At 34.5% G+C, this 24,248-nt stretch overlaps 1 protein-coding gene and 1 long non-coding RNA gene across 3 annotated transcripts in view; one reads left to right on the top strand and one right to left on the bottom strand.

Annotated features, from left to right (window-relative positions):
• The window catches only part of LOC126742158 (lateral signaling target protein 2 homolog), an 84,907-nt gene that overhangs the window by 34,994 nt on the left and 25,665 nt on the right, over positions 1-24,248 (bottom strand). For both annotated transcript variants that reach the window (XR_007662498.1, XM_050448734.1), the window contains exons 3-4: positions 9,253-10,113; positions 4,388-4,827 (exon numbers count right to left, since the gene is read on the bottom strand). Coding sequence is in view for 1 of the 2 variants with exons in the window: in XM_050448734.1 (XP_050304691.1) it covers positions 4,388-4,827; positions 9,253-10,113 (1,301 nt within the window). In the remaining variant the exon portion in view is untranslated. The remainder of the gene's footprint in view (positions 1-4,387; positions 4,828-9,252; positions 10,114-24,248) is intronic.
• LOC126742164 (uncharacterized) lies at positions 7,093-7,591 on the top strand. The gene is made up of 2 exons (XR_007662501.1): positions 7,093-7,252; positions 7,396-7,591. It is a non-coding gene; the product is annotated as an uncharacterized LOC126742164 (long non-coding RNA).

The raw sequence follows: 24,248 nt of genomic DNA, 5'->3' as shown, positions 1-24,248 counted from the left end.
TTTTATGTATGGGTTTTGCAATGGAAACGCACATGCCGCTGCACGAGAGTATCGGCGAAGGTTTCCTGCAAGAAGGCTTCTACATTGGAAAGTTTTTGTGAGAATTCATAGAAATTTACTTGAATATGGATCCTTCAAACGTGCTCGAGGGTAAGGAAGACCAATTGCAAATGATGGTTATGGGGAAGTACTGAATTTAATTGAATAAAACCCTCAAATATCATTGAGAATCTTAGAAGAGATTACCAATATCCCAAAGTCAAATGTAAGTAAAATTAAATATGATAAATAAATAATTAAGTACCTAATTTGTTATCCAAAAAATTAAATTTAAAGTACTTATAACTGAAAATTGAGATTGGTATAAATAGTGTTGTTATTAATTATTATCGTCGGATCGCATTAAATTAATTTCAAAATACTCTAATTACTATTATTATTACTATTTACTTTATTTACTTAAGTAATTATTATCAAACTTAAGTCTTATCACAAACATCAAACACCCCAAAACAAATACTTTTGACTACTAACTGAAATGTTTAGTGGCTTACTAAGGTTTAGGCTTACTATGCAATTTAAAATATTTAAAAATAATTTTAGATGGGAAGAATGACTAAGATGTTAGGATACCATCCTTTCCATTATAAAAGGGTTTAGGAGTTAGAAGAAGAAGATTGTCCAGCTCGCGTAGACTTTTGTCATTGGATTTGAAATCACCCAAATCTTCGTCAAAAAATTTTGTGGTTAGATGAGGCAACTTTTTCTAGGAGTAAGTGCTTTAACAGCCGTAATACTCATTTTTGGAGCATCGAAAATCCGAGAGTAGTTCGACAAACTAACTTTCAGCATAGATTTTTCTTTAACGTATGGGCGGGTTTGATAGGAGATAAATTGATAGGCCCAATTATTTTGCCACACAAGTTAACTGGTCGTCATTATTTAAATTTTCTTCAAAACAATCTCGCAGATTTACTGGACGATGTTCCCATAGAAACTCGACTGGAAATGATTTTTCAGCACGATGGGGCACCAGCTCACTACAGCCGACAGGTGAGAAACTGGCTGGACAATAATTTTACAGGCAGATGGATAGGCCGAGGTGGTCCAATAAACTGGCCTGCACGATCGCCCGACCTTAATCCTCTGGATTATTATCTTTGGGGTAATATGTGCAATATTATTTATGCCACCGAAATTGATACTCCAGAAGAGCTTCAGAGGCGAATTCTCGCAGCTGTAGGCCAAACAAGAGAAAACCGATTTGAAATTCTTAGATCGACCCAAAACATTCAAAAAAGATCCAGGTTATGCATTCAGGAAAACGGAAACTTGTTTGAACATTTGCCTCAAATAAATTAATATTTTTATCTGTTTGCAATTTTATTTGTCAATTTACTTTTGAAGCGTGCTATTGAGTTTTAATAAAAATTGTTATTAATAATACTATGCAGCGTTATTTTTAAATGCGTTTTTCTCGAAAATGGTAACTCGTAGAGTTATTGACCAAGAGGTACTTTTTTACGTAAAAAGCTTCAAAATTTTAAAATTTAAAGAAAAAAAAACAAAAACTTTGCACACAATTTTTTTTTAGGTATTTTTTTTGGGCTCACCCCCTAAATGATACGCACCTGACTAAATAATGAAAATTATGAAATGACAACTAAATTCAGCATATCAAAATTGGGAAAATACCAAAATTTAAAATTTTTATATTTACCCGTTTCGAAAATAAGTGGAAAAAACCATCTTAAGGTGCCCTCTTTAAAAGGGGCGTAGCTCCCTTGGGGGGCGTTTGCCGATATAAGTTTATAGGAAAAAGTGAGGTTATTTTTGACCAAAGAATACAGGGTTCGCGTTTCGTCCACTAATTTTGGGACACCCTGTATAGAGTCATGTACGGTTGTTTTTGTAGTGGATCTTGTCTAACTTGGGTATGAATGGATATTTGGGAATTGTGTGCATATGGTGGTTGTGGATAATATTGTGAAGGTTGTGAGTATTGCAAACTTTGTGACTGTGAACATTGCGTTTTTTTTTTAAATAAAGCAAATGTTGTGATTCTTGCGAATGTTGTAAATTTTGTAAACATTTGCGAATGTGGTGATGGGTGTGAATGTTGCGAATGTGGTGATAGCTGTGAATGTTGCGAATTTTGTGAACGTTGCGAAAGTGGTGAATGTATCGAATGTGATGAATTGGTAGGAGAATCGTGGGATGTCCATGCAGATGTAGGCCTGGAAGCTGATGGATAGGAAGAAGGAGTAGATTTGCAAGTTTCAGGAAGAGTATCCAATAAAAGACCATCTGTACATAATCCTTTGCCTTCGGAATACAGGGTACCTTTTTAATTTTGTCGCCAAAAGTCTGCCGTATAAATCGCAGTCATCGTCTAAATTGTCCCGTTGTCCTTGTAGTTTGCAATACATGGTTAATCGTTTTAAGGCTATCATTAAGTTGCGTTTGCGGCGTATCTATGTCAAAATTTTGACCAGCTGTGCGCTTTTTTTTCAAAGGCCTAGCGATTGCAGTCCTTGCATTTTCTTCCCTAATGATTGTAGCCCTTGGATTTTCTTGTGCCCTTTCTTCTTTATTAGCCTATACTGGCGGCAATGGAACCACTTCATTTTCGCCCATATCCTGGGAATGCTGGGATACTAATTTTACTTCATCAGTCTCATTAATCTCAAAAATATACATACATAAGTTATTATTATATACTCATTAGATTACTTTATATCTGTTATTGTTAAATTATTATTTGTTTGTTTCAGTTGCCAGATACACCAGAGCAATGGTTAGCAATAGGGATTCAGAAAAAAATTTCCTCGATGTCGGGGCCGTTGATGGCAAACACATCGTTATTAAATGTCCACCACATACTGGCTCTGAATATTATAACTATAAAGGAACGTATAGCATAGTTTTGATGGTTTTAGTTCATAACGATTATAAATTTATTTTTGCCGACGTAGGTGGTCAAGGGCGTATTAGCGATGGGGGTATTTTTCAAAACTGTCTCTTGTGGAAAAAAATGGACACAAATCAACTTAATTTACCACCAGATGTTTGGAGAAACTAGTACGCCTTATGTGTTTTTAGGCGATGTGGCCTTTGTATTAAATAAGAATGTGATGAAACCTTTTCCAGGAAACCATGACATGAGCATGACATTGACATCTGTCTTTAGAGTATTTAAAAAACCCATTGAAATAAATGTAAGCAAGGTACCGAAAATAACATTAACTTATATTTTGTTGCATAACTTCTTAAGAAGAAGCCAACATTCTCGAAATTCCTACCCCCCCCCCCCCCCCCCCCCCCCCCCAGTGACTTTTGATGCCATTGAGGACGAAGTACTTATTGAAGGCTCCTGGAGACAACAAAATACAGGTGTATTTGCCATAAGAAATATACCACATATAGCCAGACGAGCTCCAGCTACCGCAATGCAAGTTAGATCGGAATTTGCCGATTATTTCAATAATGTTGAATTGTAATTTAAAAACACCCAAAATTTGTAAAGATTAAATTTTTTTTAAAACAATAACTATTTTTATAATTTATTTCTATAAACTTACCTCTCCTTCGGTATTTATTGTACCTTCGACATCATACACTGCTCTTAAGAAACCCTCCATGGCCTCAAAAGCAAACCAAATGGGCCTAAACACCTCATCAGCACCCGCTCCTGTCTTCATTGAAGCTTTTTTCTTTTTTAATAATGGCCGAAACGTTGCCATTAGCGATTTTTTTTTGTTTTTAAATCTTGTATTGGAGTTTCCAACGCGTTGCTGATTCTTTTCCACGCATCGTGGACTATATGTTTTTTTTATGGTTAATGTGTGAAGCATCCCATAACAACCTCTCAGCTTCATACAGCTCCCAAAATAATAAAATTATTTTGTTACACCACTCCATAGGTTTATCACATACACGAAAATTAAAATAAAAATTAAAATCCATGTGCTGCTACTCTACCTTCCATCCAACTGAGTAACTGAACAAAACAGAAAAAATGCTGTGAATCCCCTAGTTCCTCGCTAATTCACATGTTTGACTTCCGTCCAAAAAACCGCCACCGAAGGGAGCGTACGGCAGCGGCAGCGCGAGCGACGTGTTTGCACTCGCGTGGCCAACTTTCCTGGTTCCTTCCCTGCTCACTGCCGTGGAAGTGAGCTGCATGTAAACCGGGTATAAGGTTTCAATGTATCCCAAATAGGATAGCTGATCAAGTTTGTACTTTGTATAAATAAACAGATTTCAGTAATATATTTACCTTTTTAAAAAAATAAGTAAAATATCATAAACTTCTCTTAGATGCTAACAATGGCAATTAAAATTTATGATGCGAACGTATAAACATGAGCATTATCGAAAAACTCACCTATACTTAGCCCTAAGTTCCTCCCGATTCGCCATTTCGACAGCTTTGATAGCATAAGCAATCTCCTCGTCATCAGCCGAATTACTGTTGAAACTAGACGTTTCCGAACTACTACTCGAGCCGCTATTGGTTATATCGTTAACAGGACTCCGTTGTCTCCCACAGGGACTTTTCTTAAGGCAACTCTGCGTCTTTCTGTGTCTCAGTGCGGATTTTTTACAGGGACTATTGCGCTGGCAGTCTTTGTGTTCCGATATTTCTAAACTAGGCGATCGATCTAAGCTGGTGGTTTCTGTGCAAATGCCCGAGTCGTCGGGCGACTCGGGATCGTTAAGAGTTTTTTTAGGCGAGGCAGATTCGTTGATAGTTAATATGGAAGAAAGGGTGGCCGCGGCGGCTGAGATCACCTCCAGCGAGTCGTGGTCTGGAGGAGACTCCACCTAAAGAAAAAATAAAAGGTAGAAATAGTATCTTTTGTATAGGGACTTTGTATAGTATAATGACCAAGATATTCACTTGTTTTTGTATGATAAATTAAATTATAATAAAAATAAAGACATTCTAAGGGTAAAAACATAGTGAAGCTTCGAGCTCCGCGTCAAGAGGCGATTCACGCGTTAACGCTAGCTTTAAGTGTACATAGTAGAGCGTTTCAAGAAGGCGATATAATTTTGAATTCAAACATTTAATCAGTAAACAATATGAGCTCAGATAGTGAGGGTGAAATTCTTTTTGATGGTGCAGCTTTGCGTATTCTACTTGCTATGGGCTATAACACAGAATATAGTGTCCATCCAATTAACAGTAGAAGAAACCAGTTGGGACAGTACTATACTCTATTTCCAGAACTAAAAAAACCATCCTAGACGCTTTTTGAATACTGAATAGCTTTTTTAAACTATATACTAGAGACAATTTCACTTCATATTAAGTCGACATTTTTTACTAAAATAAAAATGAAAATGAAAATAAAGATTTTAAAAAGAAGAAGAAAGATTTTGTGTAACATAGGTAAATAATTTCGATGGCTTATTGACGATTGTCACCGTTTCTTTGCTGGTTTTTCAACATTCTTTCAAATGGCTAAAACAAAAGAGTTATCGGTAGAAACAAAAGGTATTATCATTGGACTTCATAAGGCTGGAAAGACTAACCAAGGCGGACTGTCGATTATAATGTTAGGAAATTCACCAGAGAAGGGACTATTGGCAACAAACCTCGATCGGGAAGGACAACCAAAGACAACAAGTTCAAAGGAGGATTTAAATATTACAATTACAAGCAAACGCAATAGACGCCTTACCGCCCCTGAAATGACAGCAAAAATCAACAAGGAGCGTAAAAAAAGCGGTCAGTGTTTCGACAGTAAAACGGCGACTTTATAATGCTGGTCTTAAAGGACGTTTAGCTGTATCAAAACCGCTACTGAAGGATGATAATAAGAAGAAAAGACTTGAGTAGGCCCACACAAAGAATGGACCATTGATGACTGGATGAAAGTTCTCTGGAGTGACGAGTCGAAATTCGAGGTTTTTGGAACGAAGAGGCGAGTTTTTGTTCGCCGTTATGTCAATGAAAGGGTCGCTGAGAACTGTATGGCCTCAGTTAAACACGGTGGTGGTGTGGGGTTGTTGCGGAGGATCTGCAGTGGGCGATTTAATTAGAATAGAGGGAATTCTTCGAAAAGAGGGTTACAAAACATTTTTATGTGACGATATACTTCCTTCTGGTACTCGAATAATTGGGGAAAATTTCATCTTTCAACATGACAATGACCCCAAGCACACGCCGAAATTGTGCAAGCAATATTTAGGTCAATTACAAAGGCAACATCTTCTGAAAGTTATGGTATGGCCCCCACAATCACCGGACCTCAATCTTATCGAATTACTGTGGGATGAACTGGATAGACAAGTGCGAAAATCATGCCCCATATCAAAAGAAGACTTGTGCAGGATCATCCAAGAAGAATGGCACAAGATACCTCAGGAAACTTTGGACAAATTAATTAGAAGACTACCGAAACTCTATGAAGCTGTTATTAAAAATAGAGGCGGACATGTAGATGAAGCCAAAATTTGATTTTCTTAAATTTAATTAATTGAAAAATGTATTGTTTATATTCATTTTGTTATAAATAAATCATTTCATTAGAATAACTGATGGGTTTATTATTTTTAGTTATAACTTTAAAACAGTCATATATTATTATGTGGGCAAATACTTTTGAGCGGTAGTGTACATGTTCCTTAAAGTGCTAATATTTAAGGGGGTGATTCCTGGACCCATTTTAAGAAAAAAATTTCCTATGAACATATGTCCTAAACGTCTTAACTTTATATAATAATTTTTAAAATCCTCAATCGCTTTTTAGCAAATTTGATCTCGGTTTTTTTTCGTCGGACGCATGGTTTTCGCTTAAAAATTTTACTTCCCTAAAAATCTGATGCAGTGTGAAAGTGTTTGTTCATCGATTGCAAGCAAATTAAGGGATCAAATTTATTACAAGAAGTATGAAAAGTTAAAAAATTTAACGCGTTTAAAAAGTAAATGGGAGTAAAAAAGTGCCGTAACGCGTCTTTATTTAACGCAAATAAAGTCGCGGAGGCGCCTATGCATGTTTCTTATTGCTCGTTGCTATGGACAACGAGCTGTGATTTTAAATGTCAAATTGTTAAAAGCATCACAGCGCGTGATTTATTTGATTTTTAACTATTTATTGAATTTATTTCATTTCCATGCTATTTTTCTGAATATCAGTAATCGCAAATTATACCAATGAAGACGAAGATGGTAGCAATGCATTTCGTATACTGGCCTCGCCGATGGTAATGCAATAGAAGCGAGATGTATTTATCAGGAAAGGTATTCGAATTGTGTCCTCTATGATATGCATACTGTCATTGTATATTAACTTATATTTTTTATAATTTTTTTTGAACAAATATTTAGAGAAAATAGAGGAAAAAACAAGAAATGTTAAATACCATTTTTTCTATCTATTTAAGAGCCCTGAAGATGAATGAAATGTAATTCAAAACGTTGGCTAAAAACAAATAGTTTTCTGTAACAATTGACCAATCTTCACATAAAATACCACTTATGATATTTTTTAAGATTGTAAAGTTTTTTAAGGCATATATAAACAATTTTTAGTTTTAAGTATAATAGGCGGTTCGAAAGAAAGAGAACTATTAAAAATTACCCCAAGGTTTTTTACTTGATATACAATAGGGATCAAATTATCTGAAATATCGAAATGCATTTTTTTGTCAATTTCTTTTCTTATTTAATTGTTACCTAAGACGATGATTTCAGATTTTTATGTATTTAGCTTGAGATTATGACTTTGAGTAAAAACGTCAATGTTCCTTTTGTCAGTGATAAGGCAATCTTGAACAGTTTGAATATTATCTTTATTAACCGGTATATACAAATAACTATGAATCTAAAACTAAGGAGAATTTTTTATTAAATTCTCTGGAAATTTCCACCCGACTAAAACGATTCTCCAAGTAGTTTTGAAAAAAGCTGTGGCATCATTGGATAAACCAAAATATTTTAACTTTGCCTGCAACATACTATGGTTAACAGTATCAAAGTTACTAAAATCGAGGAAAATATACCATGCAGGTACTCTTTTTTCATCCTCATTTAAACGTATATTGTAGTATTTTTACTAGACTTGTGTTTGTGCTAAAGCTTTTGCTTAACCCCTGATTGGCATTCTGGAATAGTATTCTGGTTTTCGGCAAATGAACTCAATTGATTAAAAATGTGTTTTCCTAAGTCTTTGTCAATTTAATTGATTCGGATTTGCGATTTTTCCAGTAGGATTAACAATGGCTCTTTTCCAAATTGAAGGGTAAGTTTTGTCGAGAAAGCAGGTATTTAGAATATTTATTAATGGATTGACACAAAACGGCATACATAATTTTATATTCCTTATAGAAATTTCATCTACCCCTATGGCATTAGATGATATAGAAGAAATAATTTTTATTAAGCTGCTATGAGTCAAAAGTGTAAATTGCAAACTTTCACCAGTATATCTAGCATTTTGGTCACAATCACTCCATATCAGAGAAGAGGTAACAGGTAATTTTGAATGCATTTGCAAAAAAAAACACAAATTTCCATTACGTTATTTCAATTATCTGGTAGTTCCAATAATTTTTTTTTAAATTATTATTAAGTGTAAGCTTTAGTTACTTACTTGCGAAGAATTAAGAAATCAAAATTTAGCTGCTGTTATCGGATCTATTAAACATCCATGTGAATTACGTGATCAGGAAAATGGTTCAAACTTGCGAACATCTTCTTTAAATTCATATTTAGGACCCGTTTCGTTTAGAAACAAAGATAGTCATATTATTATCTACCATATCAAATTTATTGATCTTCATGCATGAGAATGTGTTTTATTTTTCTAACGTAAGTCAAGAAACAGAATTTTCTCGAGGATTTAAAAAGTAATTTTTATTTTAAACAAAAAACAAAATTAAAATTTTTTTGTTTAAAGATATTTAGTCTCGATGCAGTACGGACAAAAAGTGCTCCTTAATGCTTAAAAGCTGTTCCAAATTTCATAGAAATATTTCAAGCAGTGTAAGAGTTATAAATCCAAAAAAAATATTTCTTATAATTCTAATACCCTGTATCTCTAAGAGGAAGCATTTCTGGACAAACTAGGGCTTTTGTTTGATGTATAATAAGTGGTTAAAATTTCTTGGTTAAGATCTGGATCACCCTCTATATTTTCTGACCTAAAAGAAGAGCAATAACGGCACAATACAGGTACTTGCCAAGCTATGAAAAAAAAAATTTCTAAAATATAATAAGAATAAGGTTTCATATTTACTCACCGACGAAGCCTGTCCTCTAGGATTCGGTGACGCAGAGGACGCAATTATAGTATTCCTAACTACATTCTTCGGAATCAAATACCCAGAGGTGGACGGTCCATCCAACACCAAATCGCTCTCAGTGACAATTTTCTTCTGAGGCGTCTCCTCTGTAGGCGTGACGCTTTCTTCAAACGAATTAAACATTAAATCCTGATACACGGGAAAATCGTTGTAAAACTGCTCGAAATCCTCATCGTTGATCTGGACATTAACCGACCTCACTCCATCCAGTTGCTCGTTATCGCAAAGCAATTTCTCCAGCATAAATAACTCCCTCTTATTTAAAATCCATAAAAGCTCCCGTATTTTATGCAGTAACGTCCGAAAAGGGCGAAACATTTCGCTCATCTTGTCCATCGGTCGATCAATACATAATGGTCCGTTTGGGTAAATTAGTAGGCCACTAACTATAGCCAACCTGGGAATAGTGAACATCAGGGCAGGATCACAGTCGTCAACCATTTCTTGTGTAAGCAAATTCATCTTAAGCGCCCTCTGAAGGGTTTCAGAGAACAACACTCCGATCAACTCTTGTAGCTCGTATTCCTGGGTGGATTTTACCGGAACCATGGCGCTGACGTAGGCAAGTTCAAATTCGGCGAAAAGTCGATCAAAAATTTTAAGGCTTTCGAGAAGCATTTCGGTAAACCAGTCGTTATCGTCCAGTTTTATTGGACCATTGGGGGTGTTGTTGTTTAAAGAGGCTTCGCGTAGAAGATTGCGTACGTTCTCCAGACTTTTTGTCACGGCTTTTGCTATGGGTCGCATTGATGTGCTTTCAAATTCTCGGTTCATTATTGATGAACCTGCTGCCAAGCACTGAAAGAAAACGAGAGCCAATATTAAAAATGCATGAAAATTAGAAGAAAAATAGTGATATTATAGAAATTGCTGCAGATATTGAACAAGTGGTGTGTGCCGAGTCTTAACTATCAATCTTCGTAATCGAAAATCTTAATATGTTATTAATAGAGAACAAAAATGCACTATTTTTTTTAATCTAATAAAATAGGCATTTCTGTAGTTTTCCCAAGAAAAAACATGTTCTGCCGAAGAAAATCAGTCAGCCATTGTCATGGAAAAGAAAACAGAGATTTTCTCAGGTCAGGTCAGGTTGTTCTAAAAAAACTTGTCGTAGCGTCACGATCACCAACTTAATAAATATACCTGGACTGCGAATTCAATGAAAAGTAAATGACCACTACTAGGTGGCCGCCATTTTGCTTGATTGTGTCCTTTCGATGTTGGCCAAATTTCAGTTGTGCCAATTATAGGGAAACAAAACAATTAAAGTTTTTGAGAGGTCATGTTTACAAATACAAAATAGAAAGTTACATTTAGTTAAGAATTTATGGTATGGTATGCATATTTACGCATTATGAATTTTTGGAGTCTTAATAATTACATATTTAAATAATAAGATTGATAAACATTTTTATTTTTCGATATTTATTTTTATTCGGAACACATTTTATAAATAAACCAAAACTAACTAATATATTTTTTGATAATATGGAATAAACAATTATTAATACTTAATAAGCGCACCGTCGTTATCAATTACAGCTTGCAAACGTCCTTGCATACTTAAAATTAAGTTTCTGGTATGTTCTTCGGTTATTTGGTCTCATGCGTCATCTATCTTTAGGCGTAATTCATTCTGATTTCTAGGCCTAAATTTATCTTCATACATATATTTTGGCATTTTTCCCCAAACGTTTCCAATTGGGTTGATATCAGGGCTTTTCAAGGGCCACGGTAAAACTTGAATTCGTCTTTCTAGTTAGTTTTAGTCTCGCCTAGATAGTTTTACACTCTACGGGCTGTATGTATAGGAGCATTATCATGTTGGAAGATAAAATCTTGCCCATAGACTACACCAACCAATTGCATCATAACATTGTTCAGGATATTGAAATATCCTAAGGCATTAAGCCTTCCCTGCACTATTTGACAAACGCCTGGTCCTCTAAAACTAATCCAGGCCCAAACGTTTATACTAAAACGTCCACTTTGATTAGTCTTATGTGTATATCTTTCATCACAACTGGTATTAGAAGGCCCGTAAACGCGGATTTTGCCATTATCGCACGACTGAAAGGTTTTTTTCATCCGAAAATATTACCGTTTCCCATATGTTGTTTTGGTGTGCATATTAATGCTCAAATTCTAATCTTCTCTGTTTATTTGCTTCAGTCAAAAATATTTTATTTGTTGCACAGCAACTTTTAACTTCCTAATTTCTTATCCTACGAGCTGTATTAGCAGAACCAGGAAAATGCGTGTCTTCTTTTGCCTTTATTGCTGTTTCAAACGGATTGTTTCTTAGAAAGCCAACTAACTCTCTATCTTGAATGTCGTTTGAAATTTTTGGTCGACCAGAACCTGGATTTCTTACAATAGTTCCGTATTCTGCAATTTTGTCTTAGCTAAGGAAACGGTATTTTTACTAATGCCCAATTCTTCTGCGATTCTTCTTATAGGAACTCTATTCATCAGACGAGTGTATATTATCGCTTTTTATTGAGGAGATAATGCAGGCATTTTGAAAGAACGATTTTGTTGACGCGGCTGTCACAAAATTAAATTAACTTTGACAACATCAAAATATATTATTCTAATAGACCAAGAGATTTAGAAGATTTTGCTGTCCCAGTTTTTTTTCGGCACGATAGTATAACCATCTATAAAAATCAAAATATAGACGATTTTATGAGGTTTTGTAATTAGCGAGGATTTATACAGTAAAAATAAACAACTCGGTTTTGACAAACAGTGAACCAAAATGTGTTTAAATAAGGATGGTGATGACATTATCTACGTATTAAATAAGGAGGAAGCTATATCGCCTGTTGCAGACGATATACCCAAGCGTCGTTTACAAATCGCCAAAAACTAGGCAATCCGCTATACTCACAATTGAGAATGTTATTTAGAATCAGTCATATCGAGTGATCGTGTCGAGTCGTGATTTTAGAATCCCAGTGATGGCTAAAAAACAATGTCAATGAAAAAAATTAATTTAGTTCGTGACAGGTCACACGTCAAAAGTCAGCGTCGTCAACTTAATTACCGTTATTTAATATATTTTTTGTTGGCAACACTAAAAATGTTCAGAGTGACCAACATCAAAAGAACACAACCACTATAAAAATGGCGGCCACCAGGCAGTGGTCATTTTTGGGTATCGTGGCCATATGCATTAGCAGTCCAGGTATATTTATTAAGTTCGTGGTCAGTATCGTGTCATTGTGTAAGTTACGTGTGTAATTGTCGCAAATTCTTTAGCCACTTTATTAATTTGAAAAGTCCGTACTACCGTAACGATATTAGAAACGCATCCGTCATTCTAGAAACGCGTGGAAGGTCAGCGAAGCTTCCGGAATCATGGACAGCCGAGTATATAAGTAGCCGCGTCGCCGCTGGGTCTGTCCGTTGACAATTCAGTGCAGTGCGGTTCGAAATATTGGCGCGATATTTTAAATCAGATATAAATATTTCTAGTTGATGTAAATGATCGTGTTTAGTAATGTAAGTGTGTAAAAAAAAAGTTGACTATTTTTGTGTAATCAAGTATTTAATTCACAACTTAACGAATGGATAAAAGGCTACAATGTGTCTAAAGTATTCCAACTTTCATTCTTTAAGTGTGAGCATGATTTTGAGATCTTTTGACATTCTCACAAGCACATCCACATTTCGCACTCTGTCCATCTAAAATATTTTCAACTTCCAACATACGTCCGACGCAAGATTTGGGATATAAGAAGGCTGATGTCCGCGCATCCCAAATGAGATGACGCTTACGCAAAATTGAACGATGACGGGGTTCGCCGAGTAGCCACCTCGGCGCTGTTGGTCAGAAGTATGCCTCGCTCTGATTGGCTACTCTGCGCGTTCTTTTTATTTTCACTCGCGTCAGTTTGACATTTTCAAAAGAGAATTTTTGATAAATGATGGTTTTAAATTCATTGTCAATAGGAATAAGGCTTTGTAACGTTCGCGGTTGCACAATCGGCTCTTGTTCTGATCGGGAAAAAATAAAAAAAGAGAAAACGACGGTTCACACGTCAGTATGTTATTATATAAGTATGAATATTTTTTTTAAAATTTTTCATATATTTTTCGAATTTATATATCAAAAACTGTTTCGCATAAATTACGTTTTTTTTTTTCGTTTGTGCAGGATGAACATAGATTTCGAAAGTGGCGAGTAAACATGTATGCGAATTGCACTTTCCTAAAAAAGACGTTATCAAGATATATCGTAAAGTAGTTGATCCTGATGGAAGTATAAAATACTGACCAGACACGAAGACAACTTTACGAAGAATGGCATTTCTATTACTTAAAAATGCCAAAAATTGCATTATCATTAACATTATCAAAAGGTGGGTCCAGCTAATCAGAGTGAGGTACACTTCTGGCTAACAGCGCCGATGTGGCAACTTTCTGAAACTAGTATTCGTTCATTTTTGGGTACACACGTTTAGCATACAGATCAGTCTCTTTATTACTAGTCTCCTTGGTCCGACAATACATCCACATTTCGGCAGCTTTCTTTTTACACATGGCCTATGTTGAGTCCACGCCTTAATTCCATAATAAAGAATACTGAAGACGATATTATGCTCTAGTTTTTTCAATTCAGCACAGACCTCCTGCATAGCATTCCAGTTTTTGTGTTTTAATGTGTGTTAATGTTAATGTAATTAATAATGTTTTTAGGTTTCGCTGGGCATCCTGCTGAGTTGATCAGCATGCTGAGGGAATGGATTAACTGTGAGGGAATCCTGAGGTATATCTTTTAAGGAAACCTGTCGAGCATCATGCAGCTATTGTAAGTTCTTATTGGTGCGTGGTTGCTTATTGGTTCATAAGCATCCTTCTACTCGTCATATCCCAAATGTGTTTGATGGGCGGAAAATTAAAGAAATGCAGGGACCATGGGGCAATATAGACATGGATCCTAATAGAAATTGGTTTTTAGGTTAAACTGCTGATTCTAACTTGTGTCGCTGTCGTGTGTCGTATCAATCTCAAATCTCTCTCAATCTCGTATCAAAGGTCACTATCAGGATTAGATGTTAATGAGGGTGCTGGACTAAATAGGATCCCCAATTATGTATCAAAATGCTGTTCTCATTCTTTGTATGTATCTAAGACCTATCTGTTAGAGTATTTGCATGCCAGTCGACACTGCATGGGGTATAGTAGATGAACAGGCCCCTGGGCTGGACTTTAACCGAATTTAAAATTCAAAAGTATTGCTTTAACGTTTAAAATATTTTAGAGTTGATGTCTAATTTATATAATTATTTCGTATATATGACCTTAGAAATCTATTGCAGCCCCTGCCCTATACCGGGTGTCTTAGGAAAGTGGTTCGCCCCTATAACTTTTTAAGTTAAAAAAATTTAATTTGGTACGTGGGTATAGCCCCCAAATTGGGATTGGCTGACGTATTCGGTTGTTTTCTGTCACTTCTGGTTTAACCAGAAATGACCCTAACTCTCTTATTTCAAATAGGATCCCCCAATTTTTTTGACATATTTTGATAGAAAATGACATTCTAACAAAAATGATACCCCATATGTCAACTTTTGACACCTAACCTTAAAATTATTTAATTTTTTATATTTCAATCTAGGGTGAATATATGAATAATTTGAATTCGTTCGAATAAATTAAAATTAAATTCGAATTTTACATCAAGTAGTCCAAGAAAAATAAAATTGACTGTCTTTTATTTTTCACAGCTTTCCTAAATGCGTCTAAGGTTTGCAAAATCGTATTTTCGGCTATAACTCATTTTTTCCAAATGAAACCAGGGTGGCTCATTACCATAATTAAAAGGTGTATTTTTTACGAATAATTTGATACCAGAAAATCGATATTTGGTAATTCTAATAAGTCTGAATTTTCAAAAAAACAGTTTAGCGCCGCATACCTAGTTTTTCCCAATTTGAAAACCCAAAGATTGCTGTGAATTAATAAAATATTTGTTTCCAGTTTAAATAGATTTTGTAGCAACTTTTCAGCATTTAGTAGCATTTGCGTAACATCTATTAAACATCCAAGATTAACGATAAATTGGACTCTCACCCTTATCGTCTAACTATTAACGATAAATTAAAGAGCTTTTGAAGTGTTTTTTTGTCGGTATTTATAATACAATAGTAAGTTGGCCTTGGATTTTACATATGATTGTTACGAATTGTCACGGCAAACTGTCAGTTTCTGATATAATTCGAGTTATTCAGACATTTTTCACTGTAATTATAAATTATCATTGTTGTATTATAAATTATAATTATTATTATCCTAATCGCGTTTATTGTATTGTTATTTATTGTTCGGTTATTGTAGTTTATTGTTTTTATCTAGTTTAGTAGTTTATTTTTATTCGTTATTGTTCTAATAATCATGCAAAGCTATACCAGATCGGAGAAAATTGATATGTTGTTAATATTTGGCGAGTGCCGACAGAATTCGACTAATGCTACTTGAATGTATGCTGAAAAATTTCCCGATCGACGTCATCCCACGAGATAATATTTCCCGAGACATACTATATATGGTATAGGTAGAAATGATCCAATTTAAGTCAATCCCCCCCAAGATTTATTTCTTCAAGTGCGAGAATTTATAGTGATAGTATTCTTTGTAGATTGCATGTTTTCCAATTCCTATACTAACACCCCAAAAAGAATCTCGTTGGCTATTTTTTGTAATTTTATGAATAAACCTAAGGTTTTTCATCTCGACCTCTTGACGTACGCGGATAATAAAGATGATGAAAATGGTTTATTTCTGCACATTCATTATTTCAAAGCTATTCTTAAATAATTGTACTCCCATTAAATTAAAGGTCATTAGTCCATATCTGTTCAATAACTTCAGCCTTGCAGTATTCTGTGCCACACCTAAAGCCCAATCTGATATAATCTTATCGTTTTCGTTTTTAAACTACACATGTGCTTCAAGTGTAACCAAAACAAAATTGTCTAGATCATTGAAAAAAAATGGGAAATAATTTATATGTATCCATGTAAATAAACAAACCTTATCATTAGATAATGCATATCATTACATTAACAAAATGATAAAAGCCAAAAACATAATAACTAGGTAAACACTGTATGATAATGATTCACTATTACATACCAAAAATAAAGGGAATCATGACATTTAAATGAAAAATAACTTTTTTTTATTATTTACTTATTTATTTTTATTTTTAGCAATACAGCCCAACAGTATAAACCATTTACAGAGCCAAAGGTTACAATAATGTTTTAATAATTTTTGAGATATAATAAAAACATACATAAACTAATATATTCTCTGCTACATCATAGTATAAACTATATTTTAATAATTTATAGCAACAATCCTAAGCTTCCTATATAAAAATAAGCAACCACAAATTATTAGCCTTAAAAAAAGTATACCGGGTGGTGCGTCGCCGAGCGGAACGTAGGAAATCCCATGTAAATTTTAAGGGGGTCAATTATTGGCTTCCCTGTATATTTTACAGAAAAAATGTAAGATAACTTTTTGAAGGGACCAATCTGGCAAACCCTCGTGCAAAGTTTCAAAAAATGTTAATAAGCGAATCTTGAATTATTCAATTAAATGTAATTGCAAAATTAGCAAATTTTCGGTTCAGGTAAAACCAGACACCAGCCACCAGCAAACAATTTGTTAAAAGTAGTGTTGTGAGCAATGGAACGTTCCCGTTTATTCTCGAAGAACGTTCGCGAACGTTCACGATTTTTTTCGTGACGTTTATTCTCAAGAGCACGAATGAGCATGAATCCGAACGTTCCCATAGCGTTAACGTTTGGTGTCGGTTTTCGGCAGTAACGGTCCTTTAGCAACCAGACGTGGCAACACCGGATCGCCTCGCATTAGGTTGGTTGTCATCGATCGTTGACATCAATGACATCTCACATTGTTGATTTTCGGGGATTTACAGATTGGTTTATTGGAAATTCATGTTTTTTTTTCGTGGTTAATTTATGCTTTGAATTTGAAGAGATTGCATCGGAGTTTTAAAAAAAAGTGGTTTCTAGTGTTTACTGACTTGAAAATGCCAAGAAGAAAGTGCAATATTTTAAACTTTTTTTTGTTAAAATCGACGGCTTCCACTTCTTCAAGTACTTCCAGTTGTATAAATACAGATATTTATCAATGTAAGTTTTGTTTTCGCGAATATAAACGGCACGCAACCCGAATGAAAGCGCATATAATGAAATGCCTAAAATGCCCACAAGAATTGAAAAAAGCCTTAAATCATGATAGTATGACTACAATTATTGCTGAATCTGACATTGCTCAAAATCAAGGTAGTACAGTAGGAGTGGTAGGAGGTAGGTAAATATCCTATTGGATGTTATGCACTTTAGTAGTACTCTGTGTTGTGTAGGTATTAGTATTTTAGGATTTATATATTGTTAGCTTTAGATGAAGGTGAAGATGCAGCTTCAGGTACTTTTACACCCACACCCAGTACCAGTTCGGGTATGTCAGCGTCAGCTACTTCCAAAAGCTCAATGGGTTTGGTTGGTTCTAGTTCAGGAAATCTGCGAGTTTTTATGGATTCCATAAACAAAACAATAAGGAAAATGTAAGTTAATAGTAGGTAGTAAATAGGTACATAACTGGTATTGGTAGTGTAGAGTGTAGTTAATAATATTTCAATATACTTACCAGGTTTAAAAGATTTTTATGCAATTTAACTATATAAACAATAAATAATATTATACAGGGTGGCCCAGACCTAATTAGACACTAAATATCATAGACCCTGTATACAGGGTGTCCAAGATAAGGATCCTAAGCATGGGGATCTCGGTACCTGTTGGAGATACAGCTTCGGTTAAATTAGGAAAAAGTTGTGCACTTTGAAGCGTATTTACATGCCGTTGAGAAACATCAAAAATTTCCATGGCCTGCTGAGATATTTAGAAAAAACGGAAATTTGCCAATATCGATTTTATTTTTTCCTGGCTTTATTTTAAAAGATATCAAAAAACTATTGACAGTTTCTTATTGACACTTTTTATGTAGTACGTGACGGCGCTTTTAAATTTTATATCCGACGTTTCGTTTTCGAGAAACCATCATCAACTTTATTTTTTTATATGGCGCGAAAAGAAAGTACACCCTGTATCTGATTCCATTTTTTATTACAAATTCAATTATGTATCACATGTCACATTTTTTTTGTTAGTTGAAAGGAAAAATGCAAATTTTCTATTTTTTTAGCATATTTTTTAAGTAAGCTTTGGAAACAAATGCTTTGATGTATGTAAATACCTGTTACCGAGTCTGTCACATTTTTCTTAATATCTATTTAGAGAGTGATGAAGCTAAATGAAGCATTGATTTGCATTGTACATTGTACTACTTAAATAAAAAAATGTAACCAGTAATAGACAAATGTTTTATGATTTTTCTAACGATATGCAACAAATAATGAATACATTTTAAAAATAACGAAAAAAGCAGAAGACTAAAGGGGTTAAGTCCGGGGATCGCGCTGGCCAAGACACTTCACTGGAGGTTCCAATCCACTTTTCAGGAAAACGCTGCGCAAGGTACTGTCGAACTTGCCCAGAATTATGTGCAGGAGCCCTGTCTTGTTGAAACCAACAGCTATTGACTTGTGCCAGAGGTAAATCATCTAAGCAGTCTTCTAAATCATTTTGCAATAAATTAAGATATCGTTCTGCTGTTAATGAATAATGGTAAATAAATGGACCTAGTATTTTGGTTCCTAAAATTCCACACCACATATTAAACCCAAAACGTTGTTGATGTCTAGATATTTTCTGAACACGCGGATTTTGTTGGACCCAGTAATGACTATTGCGGCGGTTAAAGATACCATTATTAGTGACCATACTTTTGTCGGACCATATTATTTTTGATGGAAAATTAAAATCCTCTTCACAGGCACGTGTATACCACTCACAAAAATGCCGACGTCGTTCGAAATCCCCAGATTTAAGTCCTTGGCAAATTCTAAATTTGTAGGGGTGATATCTGTTTTTACGTAAAATAAACTGAGCTGTAGATTTGGCCACTCCTACATTTTTTTCAATTTGCCTGGTTGATATCTCTGGGTTTTCAATAACTGCTTGTAAAACATTATTTTGAGTTTCTTCAAGAGATTCCTTTTTTCGAGATAAAACAGGCTTTTTAAACGAACCATATTCTTTTAAATTTCGAGCCAACTCTAAGAAAATGGATTTACATGGTTGCTTTCTATCTGGAAATTTATTATGATACATTGCTGCTGTATTTACAGTATTTTTGTAGCACAAAATGTAGCACGACAGCATGTCAAACTTCTCTTCATGACTATAATGACCACCAGGCAGATTTGAAGATAATAACACAATTTTAGCAATAATAACGACAACAGTAAATAATAATAACAATAATTACTCAACAAACAACACCTCGACAATCACGGTAACAACAACGGCAATTAATATTTAATAAAAAATATGTGACAGGGTAAAAGGTATTTACGTCAAAGTGTCAAAGCATTTGTTTCCAAAGCCTACTTAATAATATGTTTAAAAAAAACAAAAAATTGTATTTTTCCTTTTAACTAACAAAAAAAATGTGACATGTGATACATCGTTGAATTTGTAATAAAAAATGGAATCAGATACAGGGTGTACTTTCTTTTCGCGCCATATAAAAAAATAAAGTTGATGGTGGTTTCTCGGAAACGAAACGTCGGATATAAAATTTAAAAGCGCCATCACGTACTTCAAAAGTGTCAACAGTTTTTTGATATCTTTTAAAATAAAGCCAGGAAAAAATAAAATCGATATTGGCAAATTTCCGTTTTTTCCAAATATCTCAGCAGGCCATGGAAATTTTTGAAGTTTCTCAACGGCATGTAAATACGCTTCAAAGTGCACAACTTTTTCCTAATTTAACCGAAGCTGTATCTCCAACAGGTACCGAGATCCCCATGTTTAGGATTCTTATCTTAGACACCCTGTATGTGAGAAAAAAAACTTAAGACAAAAAATATTTATTGTAAAATTCTGCATTTAATAGTGTTTCAATTAGGTATACAGGATATCTTAAAAATACACTTTTGAGTATCAACTTAATTTTTTTAAATACAAGAACCTGTGTATTTTTGTAAATTAAACTAACTTTTTTTTCTAACATATACACAGGCTGAGATATTTAGTGTCTAATTAGGTCTGAGACATCCTGTATATTAATTTATTGTTTCTATTATTAAACATTATAAGGAATTGTGTATTACCTTCTTAATGTAATTTTTAGGATATTCTTAGTCGAGCACTAGCTAAGGCCATATATGTCAGCGGTTGTCCATTAAGGCTTACTGAAATCGCCCAGTGGATTGAGTTTTTTAAGTTATGCAGACCTAGCTTTCGTTTGCCATCAAGGTTTACCTTATCAAACACTCTCTTAGATAATGAATATAAAGACATAAGTGAGAAGATTCATGACAAAATTAAGAATGCACTAACAGTTGGAATTCAATGTGATTATTGGATGGTCTAATATAAGGTATGTTTTTTTTCTCTATACTTATGGTTATTATTAACTTTTTTATTATTGTTTATTTATTTTAAATAATTATTATAGTAGTAATATTTAATTATTAAATGTAATAACTATGTTATTTTATTATAAAACAAATTTTGTTTTTAGAAATGAGGCTGTCATAAATGTAGTAGTCACTACTCCACAACCAGTACTTTTTAGAACGTTTGCCACTGGTACTGAGCGACATACTGCTGAATTCATAAGTGAAGAATTGCAAAAAATTATAGAGCAAATTGGGTTTAATAAGGTTGTTGGTCTTGTTACAGATAATGCTAGTTCTATGATTAAAGCAAGAAAAATAATTGCTGAGAGAATAAAAATTGTTGAGTATGGCTGTATTTCACATAGCTTGAACCTATTGGCAGGAGATATCATGAATAGTGACTCTCTTAAGTCACTTGAAGGATACTGCAAACAAATTATAAAAGAAGTTACGAAATCTCATATTATCTTGGCCAATTTTAATAGGATTCAAATGGAAAAACGCGGTTCTTTAATTTCTTTAAAATTGCCTGTGGCAACAAGATGGGGATAGATACTTGGTTGTTTCACTAATGTTTGTTAGAAAACAAATATTCTTTACAACAACTAGTTATAACTGAAGAAATTGGACAAAAGTTTAGTCCACAAGTAAAAAAAAACTGTTTGGATGAAGATATATTTTGGATAAAAATTGAAAAAGTGTGCAATATTCTTCGTCCAATTGTTACGTGGATCCATAGGCTCGAAGGAGACCATATTCACCTATCTGAAGAAACCAATTCATTTCACAGTCTTCAAAATGTTTTTGAAATAGAAGTCCCAAAACTCCCCGTTTTGAAAAATGAGGAGGTCAAAATACATAACTTCCTTAAGGAGAGAAAGGAAAAAGTGGTGTCAGCTGCACATTATGCTGCAAATATATTAGATCCCAAATTTCAGGGAGATGTTTTAGGCAGAGAAGAACATTCAAAAGGTAAAAAAAACACATTAATATTAAGCTTTTTAATTTACTAAATAATAAATTCATTGCTTGAATATGATTTCATTGATTTTAATGTATTTTTTAGGAATTGACTTTATTCATTGGTACATGGCAGAAAATAACCGGAACTTTCAGGATATTACCTAAAATATCTTGGTTGAGTTAGGACAATACATGGGGAAGACCGACTACTTTCAACAAGCCTATCTCTGGTGGACAAAATTGATTCCAGGACATGGTGGAGTGGTTATTGCTCAAAGACATCATTGAAAACTATCGCATTAGCTATTTTAACTTTGCCACCGTCTTCGGCTGCCACTGAAAGAACTTTCAGCAATTATTCTTTCCTGCGCACAAAAAAAAATCGATTAACCACTAAAAGGGCGGGAAAATTGGCATTTGTTGCTACAAATATTAATTTAGAAACAAAATTAAAGAGTCAAAGTATAAACTCAAATACCGGCCAGCCAGACACCTCTACCAATTTAATGGAACTGAAATCAAAAAAAATAAAACTCACTATCAAATCTGGGGCTGAAATTAATACCATTGAAGATGATTCTTCTGAGTCTGACGAGCCTGAATTTGACTTAACGGAAATTCTGAGTGATTTAAAATCAAGCGAGCGCGAGGAGGGAGAGGATAGTTCGGAGGAGAGTTCCGAAATAGGTTGTTTGAAAGTTTAACTTAATAAATAGAACATAAATAAACACAAACATTTTTAATTTCAGATATTTTCCTAATATGTTTCCTTTGCATTTTTTTCATTTATGCTCGTATGTGCTGAAAATTCTCGTTCGTGCTCGTTCATGCTCGAGGAACGTTCTCGAAAAATAAATTCTCAAGCATTTTACAACACTAGTTATAAGGCTTTGTCAAATCTGACGTACAGCCAAATACAAGAAATGTTTTTTTTTTCGTTTTATTAATCTCACAACCATAAGATACCATTCAAAGTAAGACACGTTAACATTACTTTTTTATCTAAACTTTTATTTAATATATTTTTCGTCGATTGAATAATTCATACTTATTTTCAAATATCGACTGTCACTGATTTATTGACATTTTTTCTCACGTCAGTGACAATATTCATTTCACTGGTGCCCGTTTGGTTTTACCTGAACCAAAAATTTGCTAATTTTGCAATTACATTTAATTAAAAAATTCAAGATTCGCTTATTAAAATTTTTTGAAACTTTGCACAAGGGTTTGCCAGATTAGTCTCTTCAAAAAGTTATCTTACATTTTTTCTATAAAATGTACAGAGAAGCCAATAATTGACCCCCTTAAAATTTACATGGGATTTCCTATGTTCCGCTCGGCGACGCACCACCCGACGTACCTGTATATCTAAATCTCAAAGAGAGGAAAATAACATAAACAATACAAACAGCAAAGTTAATTGGATAATCCCAAAAACGCTCTTATAACTTTATTACTTATGCTCTTATAACCCAATAGCCAAGATGGCGATGCAACCAACGCCCGCGATTTTTGTAGAGCGAAAAAAAAAGTGAAAATAAACCAAAAAGTGTATGTGCACATTGTAAAAAAGTTGCGAATCCCCAGCAATTTGTGTTAAGTGTCAGGATTGCTTTCATCCATCGTGCCTAAGGCAGGCTGCATCGAAAAAATCGGCAATTTGTTTTCACCTTGCCGCATCCGAAGCTCAGGTTGCAATGGCGGCCACAACAGCAACAGAAAATATAAAGGATTTAGAGATAGCCAGTCTAAAGGAGAAAATCAGAGAATTAGAAGAAAAACACCATCTACTAGAGAAGAAACTTGAGTACTCATGGAAAAACAAAGCCGATCCCAGTGAAAAACCGGAAAAACCAAAAGGTAAACAATGCAGTCCCCTTCCTCCTCCGCCATCACAGGCTTCAAACACAGTTGTTCACCAGACCAATCTGCGTTTGTCAATCACCAAACCGCCGCCAGAGGTCAGCACTGCTTCCATTGACATGACAAGGATGCGGATAAATCCGAATGCGCTGTCGGCTTTACTGACGTGACTCGCCGAATCACAACTAAAGGTCCGGTGACAAAACGAAAGCCACAGCCAGATCTTTAAAAACGGCAAACAAACATAACCTCCGAGGAGAATGACAATGTTTTTATTGTTGAGACAGAACCAGTAAATCCAAGTAAAACTCCCGGTCCAGAAGACTCGGACGACGGCGATTCAGGATGGACTCTGGCACATGGAAAGAGGCGAGCCAAAAACAAGAAGATTCAGCAAACCCGTCCTAAACCTCTGTTTGGAACCAGTGAGGTGAAATCTGGTCTCAAAATAGCTGAAAAAAAGACATATATTTCTGTCAGGTCTTGCCCCAGAGGTTGAGCCTGAAGACATATCGCTTTCCCGGTGAAA

Source organism: Anthonomus grandis, chromosome 11 (genome assembly GCF_022605725.1).
Source record: "Anthonomus grandis grandis chromosome 11, icAntGran1.3, whole genome shotgun sequence".
Taxonomy (NCBI): Eukaryota; Metazoa; Arthropoda; class Insecta; order Coleoptera; family Curculionidae; genus Anthonomus; species Anthonomus grandis.
The sequence above is the reverse complement of the archived record's forward strand: the minus strand, read 5'-3'. Positions and strand labels throughout refer to the sequence as shown.